The sequence below is a fragment of the Gopherus flavomarginatus genome, chromosome 8 (assembly GCF_025201925.1).
Source record: "Gopherus flavomarginatus isolate rGopFla2 chromosome 8, rGopFla2.mat.asm, whole genome shotgun sequence".
Lineage (NCBI taxonomy): Eukaryota > Metazoa > Chordata > Testudines > Testudinidae > Gopherus > Gopherus flavomarginatus.
The window spans coordinates 43,144,212-43,158,577 of NC_066624.1; the positions used below are offsets into that span (position 1 = coordinate 43,144,212).

The following is a 14,366-nucleotide window of genomic DNA, read 5'->3' on the forward strand; positions in this document are numbered from 1 at the left end:
GAGCAGGGACACCGGGCCCTGGAGGCTCGCCCTCGGAACAAGGGGCGTCCCCGGGTGCGGACTGCACGCCCCCGCCTGCGCCTTCACGAGCCAGGGCCAGGGCCTCTGCCTGCGGGAGCCCAGTCCAGCAAAGTGCCCCCGCGGGCGTTCGGATGCTGTGGGCCGGGACTTGTGCACACATATTGAAGTCAAAGGCCCAGGTGAGAGAAAAACTCTTTTGCTGATCAGCTAGAAGAGCTCGTTCCCAGGGCTCCGCTCTGGCTCTCCCAGCCCATCAGCAAAGTTCAGGCAGGCCTGATTATATTGCAGGGAAACAAGCAGGCCAAATGGGGCACACAGACAACCTTCCCTTCCAGATCTCGCCAAAGCCCCATGGGAAGCAGGAAGGGAAAGCATTCAAGGGCCGGTGCAAGGATATTTTGCGCCCTAGGTGAAACTTCCACCTTTCCCCGCCCCACCAACCTCTGAAAACTAGTAAACTTAGCATTATAAACAGCCTGTCAGAAATGGGTAACAGCTGTTGTAATGTTTCTTTTTTACCTTTAAGGCATTTCAGTTGTTTGCCACTGCCTCTGATAGTGTCCCATTCAAAGTCTTAAAAGCTAAACAATTGAGCCTTGCATTGCATCACCAGCTAGGTTAGGCAAGGTGACAAATCCCCCTTGCCCCAAAGGGCCATTATCCCCTGGTGACTAATTTCTACTCCAAGCCTATAAAGCAGACTTTTAAGGTAAATGCGCAGATCTCACAAAGATTCTCACTGCCCTGCCGCACGGCACAAAGGACGGCTGTAGGTGGGAAACAGCAGCAGCAGTGCGGCCTCTCCTGCCCCATGGCAGGGTATGTTCCCTGTCTGCCCCTGCGGCCGCGGAGGCTGCCGCTGCCCTGGGCTCGGGCCGCCCAGCTCCCCGAGTGGTGCCCGATTCCTGCTGCTCTTAGCTGGCAGGTGCAGTGCCCCAGCCAAGCCCAGCCCCTTGTGTCGCCTCCGTGGCGACGCCCCCCATCCGTGTCCTCCCGGGCGGCCATGGCGGCAGCAGCTGGGGAGCCTGAGAGAAGTAGTGGCCCCCGGACAAGCGGGGGAGACTCAGAGGTGAAGAGGCTGTTGGCACGGGATGAGCACTGGAGACTGACAGGTACCTGCCCCTAAGCAATACTGGAAAAAAAAAATTGGGGCACCGCTTTTTGCCACCCCCAAATCTTGGCACCCAAGGCCGTCGCCAAGTGTGCCTAGTGGTTACACCGGTCCTGTTCCCCTCCACCTCCTCTGCAGGCTGCTATGGGAATAGTCAGGCTGGAGCAAGGTGAACAGAGCCACATTTGCACAGCCTTATTGACCACAGCAGCATGGCATTTAGCCAGCAGTGGACTGGCACCATCAGCACATACCAGCTGGCAGCCCTCTCACCCCTACCTGCTCTTCTAGGCCCAGTCTCTCCAGCTCAGGTGAAGCAGAAGCAGGGTAGGCAAGATAAGAGGCCGGTGGAAGGCTGACCTGGATCATGAAGCTTAGGGGGCTCCAACTCCCTAGGTTAAATGCAGGACAGAGAGTGAAGTGACATTTACAGCAGACCAAAGTACAGACATGACTGTGTGCATCCAATACAGGAATTCATTCTGGGCACTGCCAACACCTGTGACAGACACATGCTGGGTCTCTGCTAGAGGGACCATCAGCACATGCCTGGGATAGGTGTCATGGAGCCACAGGGTCTAGTCCAGATGTGGGCAAACTACGGCCTGTGGGACCGTCCTGCCCTGCCCCTATTCTCCTGGCTGAGGAGCCTAGTCCCCGGCCCCTCCCCCCGATGTCCCTCCTCCCCCGCAGCCAGGTGTGCCACAGTCTGGCCCGCCGCTCCTGCTGGGCAGCCTGGGGAGCGCAGCTGGCTATGGCCGGGTTTCACGGCTGCGAGCTCCTGCTGCTGGTAAAGCGGTGGGGAGCAGAGCCTGCTTTAGGAAGTGCAGGGCCCAATTCGAACAGTTTTGATGGGGCCCCAGCAGGGATGACTATAACCAAAAAAAAAATAAATGTAAAAAAATACATGAGGCTTGTACTCACCGGGCAGTGCTCCGAGTCTTCGGCAGCACTTCGGGCGGCGGCTTCGGTGGCACTGAAGGACCCGCCGCCGAAGACCCAGAGCAAGCGAAGGACCCACTGCTGAAGTGCCACCGGAGACCCGGAGCGCTGCCAGGTGAGTAAAAATTAAAAAGGTGCCTCTAGCCAGGAAAGAGATTCTCAGTGGGCGCAGAGCCCTCTTAGGCGCGGGGCCCAATTCAGGGGAATTGGTGGAATTGGCCTAAAGCTGGCCCTGGTGGGGAGTGAGGGGTTGGGTAAGGGAGCAGGGAGTCCTGGAGGGCAGTCAGGGAGGCGGGGGCAGTTGGATGGGTGGAGGTTCTGGGGGCAGGGTCAGGGGATGGGGAACAGTGAGCGTTGGGAGGGGGAGTCCCGGGGGGCCTGCCAGGGGGGTGGGGATGTGGATAGGGATTAGGAGGTCAGTCAGGGGAGCAGCGGGAGTGGATAAGGGGGTGGGATCCCAGGGGGAGGTTAGGGGTAGGGGGGTCCCGGGAGGGGGTGGTCAGGGGATGAGGAGCAGAGGGTGGTTGGATAGGAGGTGGGAGTCCCAGGGGGGCTATCAGGGAACGGGGGTGTGGATAGGGGTCAGGGCAGGGATTCTGAGGGGGGCAGTCAAGAGGCGGGAAGTGGGAGGAGGCAGATAGGCGGTGGGGGCCAGGCTGTTTAAGGAGACACAGCTTTCCCTACCCGGCCCTCCATACAGTTGCGCAACCCGATGTGGCCCTCGGGCCAAAAAGTTTGCCATCCCCTGGTCTAGTCTGTGCCCCAGCCTGTGTAACCAGTCCTTTGAAAGTGACCCCTTCAATTTGCTGGGCCTCAAGGACCCACACATTTCCACAGGGGCAGGCCTACAGCCTCCAAGACTTAGAAAGTAGGCCTTCAGGCACCAGCAATCCCTGTCTTTCTCCATGACTCCAGCCAAGCCACACTCTTCCGGAAGGCTTGTACTGTGCCACTTCAGGGTTCAATGCTCTCCGTGAGTATTCGGAGCCACACCAGGCAGCCTTTTCAAACAAAGGCAATGAGTTATTAGTCACCTGGCTACAGAATCTGACAATCCTGCGGGTTAGCAGAGAGAGGAAAAGGTTAAGATACAGTTCAGCCTGGCCACAGTCAGGCCAGGGCTCCCTTGAGCCATGCTGCTGTTGAAGCCATCTTGACTCTCTGTCACTCTCCCTTTCTCCTCAGTCCTAGGTGAGAGCTCCCACCTCTCTCCCCAAGGCTAACTCTTATACCAGCCACCCAATACCCTTCAGTTCATCGTCCAGCTCCTGCAGAGCCATCCAGAGATCACCTGCCAGAGTCCCATGGATAAGTATCAACTGCTCAGTCCCTTTTTGTGGACCCTTCATTGATACGGGTAAATTTCAGCCAGTCCTTTAATGACCCATTAATTCCATCCCAGACAGTTACATGACACAACATCTCATGTATCCTGTTCTGCCCCAGGAGCAGCTTTTTACCCCTTTTGCACCTACTGGGTAGCAATGCAAGTACATGGGGAAACTGAGTCACATAGGAATAAACAGTATTACAGAAAATTCCCACTTTATCACATAGGGCATCTGAGGGCTTGTACCCACTACCACATATGTTGGTGTAACTTATGTCGCTCCCAGAGGTGGCTTATACACACCCCTGAGTGACATAAGTTATACTGACCTAAGCGCCGGTGTGGACATTGCTGTCCATGGGAGAGCTTCTCCCGCTGACATAGCTACCATCTCTCACTGAGATAGAGTTATAGGCTGACGGGAGAGTTCTCTCCCATCAGCGTAGAGTCTTCACCAGACGCGATACAGTGGCACAGTACTTTGCGTGTAGACTAGCCCCGAGTCTGTTCCTGCCTCTCTGGCAGGTTGTTCCCCTGGACAATGCTGTCTCTGCCCTCTCTCCTTTCCCACTGTAGGCTGAAATTTCCATCATTGTTCTTGGATCCTTTTGGATAGTTTGGGGGAACCTTTCCCCCACTCCTTGGTATGTGAGGAAGAGTCCCTCCACTTCTACCCAGCTCCTCTGGGTTTGTGCCCTGGGTAGGGTCACTGTTCTGCCTTCAGCCGGATGCTCAGTCTAGCATGATTGATACCTGGAGAGGCATCTCACATTGGATATCTTGGCCCCAGCTCTCTTTGTATTGGAACATTTCATGTCACCTGTGCCCCCTCCCTTGGCAGGACTGCTGCTTTCCCCCCAGCTGCACAGCCTCTTGGCTGCTCTCCCCCTCACTCTGTTTCTCACAATTAATTTATTCTTTCTTCCCTGTCTTCCTTCCTTGGCCCTGCCTACGCTGGGGATCTACTTCACTTACAGCCAGTGCCGGCGTATCTTCACCAGTGCAAACTGCCATTGCAGACACGGTGAAGCTGATTCCTAGGGGCCTTACTGCCTGCACCACTGGCTGCCACTGAGACAATGCTGAGCGCAGATAAGACCTTTGATTTCAGCCTCCATTGCCCTCTCTTTTATCCTGGGGTCTTCCTTAGTGCCCGAGTCTCTGCAGTGCTCCTTCACCCCTCAATCTGCTGCTCCTTTCTCTTTGCCTGCCTTTCTGCCCACAGTGTTTCTGGGGGACACAGCAGCTGCTCTCTATTAGCACTGGTGAAGCTGAGTGGTGACTGCTGCCCATAGGGGCCTAGCATGACTTCCTGGAGCAGTGCACGCAGGCTGCGCTGCAAACTGTGCTAGCCAGATAGTGCTGCAGCCCTTCCCCCTCAACCCTGTGGCTTTGTGAATGGCTCTAACACCCTTCACTGTAGTCAAGGAAACCATGCTAGGACCCGGTGAGTAGTCATGGCTGTAGCTAGGAAGAGGATTCTCCTGGCCAGGATTGTAAATGCATACAAGAGTAGGCTGTCGAAAGGCACTCAACTGCTGAAGGGATGTGCACCCCAGAAAATGCTGGTGAAAAAGACAGTGCAGCTAAGAAGGGGATGGGCAAAAATGCTTTAAGGCATTCTTTGTTCGCAGCGACAGTGATGAATTTAGAAGAGTTTCCAGTCCCTTCCTTGGAGAATATCTGAGTACTCTGGTGACTGGTGCATTAGAAACACCCCCAGAGGATTCTAACCACTCCAGGGGAGTTTGATGCAGACTTGACTGCAGGCTGCACTGGGAGAGCTGAGAGTACATCTCCAGTCCAATAAGAGATCCACGGCATGGCCTCAGCTGGCCCAGGTCAGCTGACCAAGCTTGTGGGGCTCAGGTTGCAGGACTAAAAACTGCAGTGTAGATGTTTGGGCTCTGGATAGAGCCCAGGCTCTGAAACCCAGGGTGTGTGTGTGGGGGGTCTCACGACCTGGGCTCCAGCCCGAGCCCAATCATCTACACACCAATTTTTAGCCCCGCAGCCCGAGCCCCGCAAGCCCAAGTCAATAGACCCAAGCACTGAGATTCAGTGTTGTGGATTTTTATTGCAGTATAGACATAACCAGAGAGCCAAAGGAGTCACAAACCGTCAGGAACAAGAAGGGTCTAGTTATATAACAAGCCCAGATGCGGCTTGGACAGGGCAGCGGCTGGAGCACTTCCATATACTTCTGGGATGGCTTGTAGTGTGCAGTCATGCTGTGAGGTAGATGCATTATTGGACAAGACCCCATCTACACTTTTGGGCTGCACATGCAGAGGTCTCAACTCACACTACAACTCTGATGAGTCAACAGTATGCTATATTGGCTTCAAGAAGTAGGGGGAATCTAAAAATCTGGAAAGATGGTGACAGACTGTAAGGAAATTGAAAGAGCAACATGAAGGATCTTGAGGGAGCAATTTGTGATGAGATATTTGAAGAGCTAGATCTGTAGAGCTAGGGAGCAGTTCCCTAAAGGTATCAGATATAAGCCAGACAGATTCTGCCAACTCTCAAAATTTGATCATAAGTCTCATGATATTTGGTGTTTTTCTTAAATCCCCAAATCCTGGAGTCAGGCAATTACGGAATAATCTGTTCTCACTTTTACAGTTCTTGTTTTGAAGAAAGTTTTTAAACAAGATCCCACAGGCTCAGACACCAAAAGGCAAAGAAACACAACGCCACCTTTGGGATTGTTCCCTGGGTAAGCACAAACCTTATGAGTTGCAAACCAACCTCACAATTGCTGAGCACAGGGATAGGCAATACTGGGACTGCTTAGTGTAGGGCAAGGGGGTAGAAGTAAGAGGGAATGGGGGGGCGGGAATGATGAGAGGGAAAATACAAGCTGAAATCAGAAGACCTTCCTACTGGTTGATTGCAGAGACGGAAGCCCTAGCATGGAAACGTGTTCCTGCCAGGTCACTGTCAGGAGTCATTTCAATTGGTGAATATTCTATAGAACATGGCCCTACTCTGACCTGGGGAACTGGCTGGGCCCAGCACTTAATTTACACCAGGGCTTAGCCCTGGCACTTCTAGGCCTGTGAGTTCATAGCCCTGGCACCCCTGGGCTTGCCACATCAGCTATGAAAGTAAAAAAAAATTGCTTGACCCCAGCACCTCTTTCATTACAAATTAAGCACTGGCTGGGCTCCTCTGGATTTCTCCCCACCATGTTTTTCTGTAATTATCTGATCTCCCATGCAATACTTCCAACCCCCAGCCCTCAAGAACCATGAATCAGACCTCACACAACCATAAGTTTGGCTTAACAATCATGAGATTTTAAAAACTAATAAAGCTGTGGTCCTGTTGTTTTGCCTCTGTGTTTCAGCCATTAAAGGTCACATTTTTAAACTTCTCTGCATTGAGTAAGGCTAGAGACTTACTTTTTGTTTTAAAATGAAAGCTGAGATTCAGCAAATCCAGCCACATGCCCAGCCAGGTCCCCAACACTTCTACCATAATAGGTGAGGAGGATGTCCCTTCTGGCATCTTCCCACCTCAACAAGAAGCAGAACAGTGTTCTTTCAGGGGGATCCCATTAGCCAGTGATGGTCCTAGACCAGGTCTGGATTTAGGAGATACACAGGCATCTCCAATCATTATCAAGGGTTGACTGGCTTACCCCTGCCCTGAAAGTGGAGAACAGAGTCTGCCTGTACCTCAGCAGTGCATGGGACTCAGCACAGGACGGCTGCACTCACCCTTCACCTGTGGAAAAAGCCACAAGTGAAATGAGTCTGGAAGGTCTCATTCAAATTCCAATTTGTGCACCTTCTTAAACCACTGCATTGTACAAGAGGCAAGCCCAGGAGCAAACTAGGGATGGATTGTGCCCCTCATGACCGGGGTACATTAGCAGAGCTGCCTGGGGTCCCAGCCCTGAAACAGCAGGGGGCATGTGGGTCAGGACTGAGAGGCACAGGCAGTGGGGGAAATGAGGTATATATGCATATGTTGATACCCCACCTGCATGGCAGCCTGCTCCCTGCCACAGGGTCCTCTTCCCTCAGACACCCTTTGCAAACTGAACTGCAACCCTATCAGCATGGCCCCTTCCTACCCTTATAGAACATCCTGAACAGCAGAACTTTGCTCTTTGCTAGCTTATCCACACATGGAGTCTCATGTTCTCACTGCCCTGTGTGGGAGGGTCCTGGCAGGACCTCTGGGAGACGTGCTTGCCAGTACAAGGCTGAACAACCCTGAGTAATAGCTCTCCCCATAGCACAGGGGGAAGAAATGCTGGGACAGTCAAAGAAGGAAAAAATGGCCCATGCTTAATATCGGTATGTAAATAGCCCAAGTTAGGCACTGCATTCACCCCTTCCTGGAATGAGAAGAGGTCTGGTTTTGCTGAGGAAGTTTTCTGCCAGGCTGGGTTAAGGGACAGCAGCACAGTGGTTTGTATGAGACAAGGCCTTTAAATGAAAGCTGGAGATGGGAAAGGCAGCAGAGGTGCAGGGCCCAGAGAGCACCCTCCCAGCCAGGTTCTCTTCTTGCACTCGGGGGAAGGGGAGGGTTGTTTCTGGGGGATTTTGCTGTGTTACAAGGCAATCTTCTCAAGATAAAGTGTATTCTTGCCAGGCCAATGGCCCATGGGGAGTAGCTACCACCCATTGTGGCTCTAGAGGGTAGAGTGGGACTCCCCCTGCCCTGCTCAGTAGAGTATCAGCAAGTCCGTCCCTCTTTGGGTGGAAGGGTGGAGCAGCCATGTCTCTATCAGCCCCTGGCTCAGAGTGTGGCCACCAACTCTTGCTGGTGGCCACACTGATGCTTTTTCCTAAAATAATTAACTTTAAGGAAACAAATAAATTCACACGCCCAAAGCATTGTAATTTATTGATGTAGGATTTGTTTGTTTTTTGCAGACAGGATAAAAGTAATGATGTGAAAAGTGATATTTGTATGTTCATTAATATCACTCTTCACAGCACATTTAGTAGCTAGCTGGGAGGCTGCTATAAGTGATAGCAACAAACATACAAGTATCATCACAGCCTCCCAACTAGCCAGTAAGTCTGCTGTGAGAAATAATACTTGCATATTTGTTAATATCGCTTTTCTCAGCAAACCCCAAATTAAGCCCTGGAAGGGGGGATGGATGCCGGGCTGGGGGAGGCAGTGGGTGTCTGGGGCGATGAGGGTGGTGGTGCAGCAAATCCATGAGCAACAGGGGAAGAGGCCAATTACAACTGCAGCCTAGCCAAGGTTACAGAGCATGACAACACTGGAAACTAGGCTTCATCCAGTCCTCCTAGCAGCCCCATGTCCAAACTGAACAGCAGCAGTGACAGACTAACATCCTGCCTGCACATGGCCTCTGGACAGATGAGCAATTGCCCCAGAGTACAATTTCATTAGCTGTACGATGGTGGTACCTTCCTGCATCCCTCCCACAGCATAATATCCCACAGCTCTGCAGGGCAATTGGTCAGACTCAGCAGGAAATCTACACTGCATGCGCTCCAACCCATCTGCCCTCCTCTCCATCTGTAACGAGCCAGCTGCAACCCCCAATACCCCGGGGAGGATGAAGCTACTAAACATAACATGTAGGGGCCATTGTATCCCGAGGACAAAAGAAACTAACATTCTACAGCCATCAACAGAGCGCTCTTGCAGCTATCACTGCTGCCATTGATGCCAGCAGGCAAAGGCACCAGCCTCGGCACTGAGCCCAGTACAGGGGCCTCGGCATCCAAAGCCCTGTGCAGAACAGCTGGCTACAGGGTTTGGCAGCAACCCCAGTTCCCCTCACTGCCTCATCATCAGCCCCTGCCCTTCTCACTTCAACTCTCTCTCACGTCACTGCCCCACTAAGTTAGCTAGCAGGTCTGAGTGCCCTCAAGGGCTCTGGGTCCTCTCTGCATAGAGGTGCTAGCTGGGAAGGGTCTCACCCCAGAACAGGAGAGGCCATTCAGGGGATCAGGCTGCTGTGCTCTTGCCCAGATATCATTAGTAGAATGACCTCCCTACTCCTCACATTAATGAGAGAGGCAGATAGGACGGAAAAGGAAACTAACTGGGTAAGAAGTGGGGGTGGGGTTAACTTTTCAGAACCCAAATATTATTTAGAAAGATCTACCCTTTTAAAAAAGGAGTCAGGCATTATCCAAATCCCTTCTCATGTCCCACCCACTTAGCAGAGCAAACAGCAGTAACATTCCAGCTCTGTATGGCAATTCCAGTTCACCCTCCCCCGCTTACTGAATCAAAGAGCAGCTGAGGATGTTTACCAGCGACACCATCATAGAATGCTCCACTGAAAACCCCACAAAACACAACAGGCCTGGCTCACACTCCTGGGGTTCTATCTCAATGAGGTATTTGGGCCTCCTGCTCTGGCAAGGGCATCCTAGCCAGGAGGAGGCTGCACGAGACCCACCCAGCTGATGTCTGATCCAAGGAGCTGCTAACAATTTTTAAAACCATACTTAAACAGAGACAGATGTTCTGGGTGTCCCTGGAGGTTTTATTCACAGCAGTTATTTGTCAAGGTCTAAGGCCTTTGATTTCCATCTGATGCCTTCTTGGTGTTTCCAGCCTAGGAAATAAGGCTCCCATGTCAGGGCCAAGTTTTCTTCCTTCAAAGGGACACGGCTTTCCATGGTAGCGAGGCAGAAATGTCAAGCCTGTGAAAGCCCTTTCCTCAGGCTTAATACTCAACCTGGAAAGTAACTTCTCCGCAGTGGCTGGAATCACTGGCTGCAGCAGAATCCCATAAATCCGCAGACATTCCAGAGTCACATGAAGGACTGTGTCAAGCCAGCACTTCTCTGCAGGGTTGTCTCGGCACAGTTTCCAGGGCGCATGTCTCTGGAAGAAGCCATTGGTCTGCCTCACACATGTAACAACGGATTCTAAAGCTTTGTATATTTGGAAGTGTTCAAAATAATCAGTCACCTGGAGAGGCAAGCGATCAACTGATGCTATGAGTTCGTAGTCCTCAGCCAAAGCCCTACCTGAGGCTTCCACATCCATGTGGCCAGAGCCCTTTCGAAAGCATGACTCTGAGAAATGTGGGTAAATCCCACTGGGGTTGATGCTAGGGGCTGTACAACGGTTGAGAAGCCCCCCAAGTGCATCCGCCAGCTCAGAATTCACCAGCTTAATAACTTTCTCCTCATAATAGTCACAGTCTCGCTCAGGGACACCTTGCCTTAGCAGGAAGTACCTAAAGCCATCCACCGTGTACTGCTTGAAACATGCCACTGGATCCACCACATTTCCCAGGCTTTTTGACATCTTTTGCCCACGGACTGTCCAGTGGGAGTGCACATAGATCTGCTTTGGGGGATCAAGCCCCACAGCCATGAGTAATGCTGGCCAGTAGATGGCATGGAATTTGAGGATGTCCTTGCCAACAACATGGTGAGCAGCTGGCCAACAGGCATGATGTGCATCAGGGTAACCTGCTACAGTCAGATAGTTCACCAAGGCATCTACCCACACATAAATGGTTTGTGTTGAATCACCAGGGACAGGGATACCCCACTGTAATCGGTTTCTCTCACGGGAGACAGACAGGTCTGGCAAGTCCTCTTCCAGCCATCGGAGCACCACCTGGTAGAAGGGCTCAGGGGAGATGACATGCCGATTCCCCTGGAGCCACTTCCGTAACGGCTCTTGAAATTCAGACAGCTTGAACATGTAATTCTCCTCTTTGGTCCAGTGCACCTGAGAGGGAGAGAAAAATGAATTACAAACAACACCTTTCGCTAAGTTCTACAAGAGACACCCATAGCTTTGTTAACATGGGAGTTATGGTTGTAGACATCCAACAGTGCTTGGTGCCCTTTGGGCCCTCTCACTGCACAAGAGCTTCATTCTCAAAATTCAAACCTTGGAAAACCAGGAAATGCAGAGCCATGGTCCCCATACATCTCTACTACAAGGACTGCACCTCTCCCTCTGCTGTCTGCTTCTTATTTATGTCACCTGTAAGTGAGAACAGATGTTCACCTGGCACTGTTGTAGCTGCCATTGGCAAGGTATTTATGTGCCAGATATGTTAAACATTCGTGTGCCCCTTCATGCTTCGATTTGAAGGCTCTATAATTCTACATTTGTAAGATGCATTTTCATAATAAAGAGATTGCACTACAATACTTGTATGAGGTGAATTGAAAAAAACTATTTCTTTTGTTTATATAATGTAAATATCAGTAATAAAAATAATATAAAGTGAACACTGTACACTTTGTGTTCTGAGTTGTGCTTGAAAGAAATATATTTGAAAATGTAGAAAAAATTCAAAAATATTTATAACAGTAATAGAATGCCAATTTAAAATTTAACAGTGTGATCAAAACTGAAATTAAACGTAACTTTTTTTTAATCTAGTGATTAATTGCATTTTTTTCAAATTGTTTGACAATGCTAATTTTTACATATCTGAGACTTTTCTTGGTGCTGAATGCTAGCTCTCAATACCTACAATGAAGTGATGTGATTTATGTGGCTATTGCCCTCTGTTTTGACCTCATTTGTGCTAGAGATTGGTGTAAGAAGGTTGAGGTTTTAAAACCATCTCCTTTTAGAGTATTCTACATCTCCAAAACCTTTTGACTAAATGAGTGCGAATTTAGACAGGTAACTCTGCTCCAGCCCATGAACAGACACACCACATTTCAAGCTGATCTAACCATCCAAGAAAATTCTAGAGAGATTTGAAACTTCAGCTTCTCTCTTGCTACATTAACTATGGAACTGCTATTGTTTCTCTTAAGTAGGAGGTCTGCTGAGCATCGGTGAGGGGAGCACAGGGCCTGAGCCCCGGTAGGAAGGAAGAAGAGAAAGCACCTGCACACCTGCTCTAGCCAGCGAGGCAGGGAAGCAGGGAGGAGGAGGGCAGGGAGGAAGGCAGCGCAGCTCAGTGTTGTACCTGATGGCCACTCTCCAGCGAGACCTTGCAGGGGCGGCCTTGGGCGTCGGGTCGCTCGGTGATCTGGGCCTGGGTCAGGAAGCACTCGTCCGGGGTGCAGTACCAGCCTTCGTAAAAGTCCTTGTAGAGTAGCCCGCGGCCCTGCAGCGCCGCCCAGAAGCACTGCACCGCCCGACGGTGGCGCGGCTCCGTGGTGCGGATGAAGTCGGTGAAGGAGACGGCAGCCCGGGAGAAGAGGTCGCGGAACAGGCCGGACACGTGCGCGCAGAGCTCAGAGGGAGCCGTCCCGGCCGCCGCCGCCGCCTGCTGGATCTTCAGCCCGTGCTCGTCCGTCCCTGGAACAGTCAAGCGGGGCAGCTGGGTGCTGGGCCAGGGGGGCTGCAGGGCGGGGGCACCCGCCTCCCGTGGGCACTGCCCAGCGAGCACGGCACCGCCTGCCGGGCGGGGATGGAGAGCTGCCAAGCCCCGCACCCGCGGCCGCCGCAGGGATCCGCTCCCGCTCCGGCGCCGCCCCCTCCCCTCTCCCGCTCACCGGTGGCGAGGCGGCCCGGGCCCGGCCCCAGCAGGCCCCGATGTCGGTGCAGCGCGTCGGCCAGCAGCGCCGAGTAGAGGTGTCCGATGTGCGGCGGCCCGTTCACATAGAAGATCGGGGTGGAGAGAAGCCAGCGGCGGCCGGGCCCGGAGCTTCCCCGCCGAGGAGGCGCCGGGAGCGGCTGCCGCGGCGGCCGCAGAAGACAGCGCGCCGGTAACGACAGCATGGTCAGAGCGGCGGCCACACCATAGAGACTGGGGGAAAGAGCGGCACTTCGCAGCTCGGCCCGCTCGCGAGAGGTGAGTGACGCGACGCGAGACGGCTCCCCTCGCGGGCGTGAAGGCTCTGCGCGTGCGTGAAGGGATCTCCCAATCGGGGCTCGGCGTTGGGGGTGGCGCATGCGCTGAGGGCGCGCCGGGGTCAGTGCGGAGCGGAGGCTGGGGCACGCTGCAAGCATGTTCCGCTGCCGAGTGGCCGCCGTGGCGAAGCTGGCGCGGAGCCTGCGCTCCCTGACCCCGAGGCCGCGGGGCCGGGCGGCGGCAGGTGGGTCGGGGTGAACGAGCCCCGTTCCCGGCCGCCCGGACACCGACCTACCCGGGCATGGTCGCGATGCTCGCGGGGAGCCCCCGGACCAGATCCCGCCCCACGGCGGCTCCGGGGCCAATCCCCGCTGCTTGCGGGAGCAGGGCGCTGCCGGTCTCTCGAGCCCCCGCGCCATGGGGAGTCGAGCGGGGCCGAGCCCCGCCTCTGCCTGGTCTGAGGCCGGTGCTGAGAAGTACAGCCCGGCGCTATGCCGGGAGCCAGGGCCTCGGCAGCTGCCTGGGGCCTCCGGGGAAGGGGGTGTGTGAAAGCCGGATGGCGGGTGGGGAGGAACCAGTGTCCGCCTGGCATGTTCTGAAAACTGCTAGCTGAACAAGGCGGCTGCGGGGCATCAAGGCAGAATGGGTTGAGCAGGGGCAGCCAAGGGAGTAGATCAGTTCATGGAGGGTGGGTCCATCAGTGGCTAGTAGCCAGGATGGTCAGGAATGCAACCTGTGCTCCAGACACCCCAACTCCTGATTGTCAGAAGCCGGGAGGGGAAGTGGGGTTGGATCAGTCCAGCTGCCCTGTTCTGTATACTCCCCTTGAACTTCTAGTACTGGCCAAAGATTCTGGGTTAGATGGACAATTGATTTGACTGAATGGTTCTTGTATTCTTACCCCTTCATGGAACCCGATCTCATTGCTGTCAGCCAGCAGGGCTCAGGATGGTGACTAGAAGGAGTTGGGCCTCTGAACTCCAAGAAGTATTCTAGGTGTGAAGTGACAGTCTGCTAGAGCAGGGGTTCTCAAGCTGGGCATCAGGACCCCTCAGGAGGTTGCAAGGCTATTACATGGGGGGTCATGAGCACCCTAAATCGTTCTTTTCCTCCAGCATTTATAATGGTGTTAAATATATTAAACAGTGTTTTTTATTGATAAGGGGAGGTCGCATTCAAAGGCTTCCTATGTGAAAGGGGTCACCAGTACAAAAGTTTGA

The 14,366-nt window shown here is 53.2% G+C and overlaps 2 protein-coding genes across 4 annotated transcripts in view; one reads left to right on the forward strand and one right to left on the reverse strand.

Annotated features, from left to right (window-relative positions):
- AIFM1 (apoptosis inducing factor mitochondria associated 1) overlaps window positions 1-14,366 on the forward strand; it is a 64,993-nt gene that overhangs the window by 16,509 nt on the left and 34,118 nt on the right. The window contains exon 2 of one of the 3 annotated variants that reach the window (XM_050964203.1): window positions 13,284-13,390. In XM_050964203.1, the coding sequence (XP_050820160.1) occupies window positions 13,303-13,390 (88 nt within the window). In that variant the 5' untranslated portion in view covers window positions 13,284-13,302. Of the gene's footprint in view, window positions 1-13,092; window positions 13,147-13,278; window positions 13,391-14,366 lie in introns of those variants that run through there. The other 2 variants (XM_050964205.1, XM_050964207.1) reach the window with 2 other exon arrangements.
- On the reverse strand, window positions 8,246-13,116 carry MARS2 (methionyl-tRNA synthetase 2, mitochondrial). Its single transcript, XM_050964215.1, has 3 exons — window positions 12,848-13,116; window positions 12,316-12,650; window positions 8,246-11,108 (listed from the first exon to the last, which is right to left on the reverse strand). Exons 1-3 carry the CDS (start codon window positions 13,071-13,073, stop codon window positions 9,924-9,926), a joined length of 1,746 nt encoding a protein of 581 aa, XP_050820172.1. The 5' UTR covers window positions 13,074-13,116; the 3' UTR covers window positions 8,246-9,923.

Coding starts and splice junctions, on each gene's coding strand:
- MARS2 (XM_050964215.1), bottom strand. CDS start 13,073: ATGCTGTCGTTACCGGCGCGCTGTCTTCTGCGGCCGCCGCGGCAGCCG. Junction 12,651..12,847: donor CCCGGGCCGCCTCGCCACCG/GTGAGCGGGAGA, acceptor TGACTGTTCCAG/GGACGGACGAGCACGGGCTG. Junction 11,109..12,315: donor CGCTGGAGAGTGGCCATCAG/GTACAACACTGA, acceptor TCTCCCTCTCAG/GTGCACTGGACCAAAGAGGA.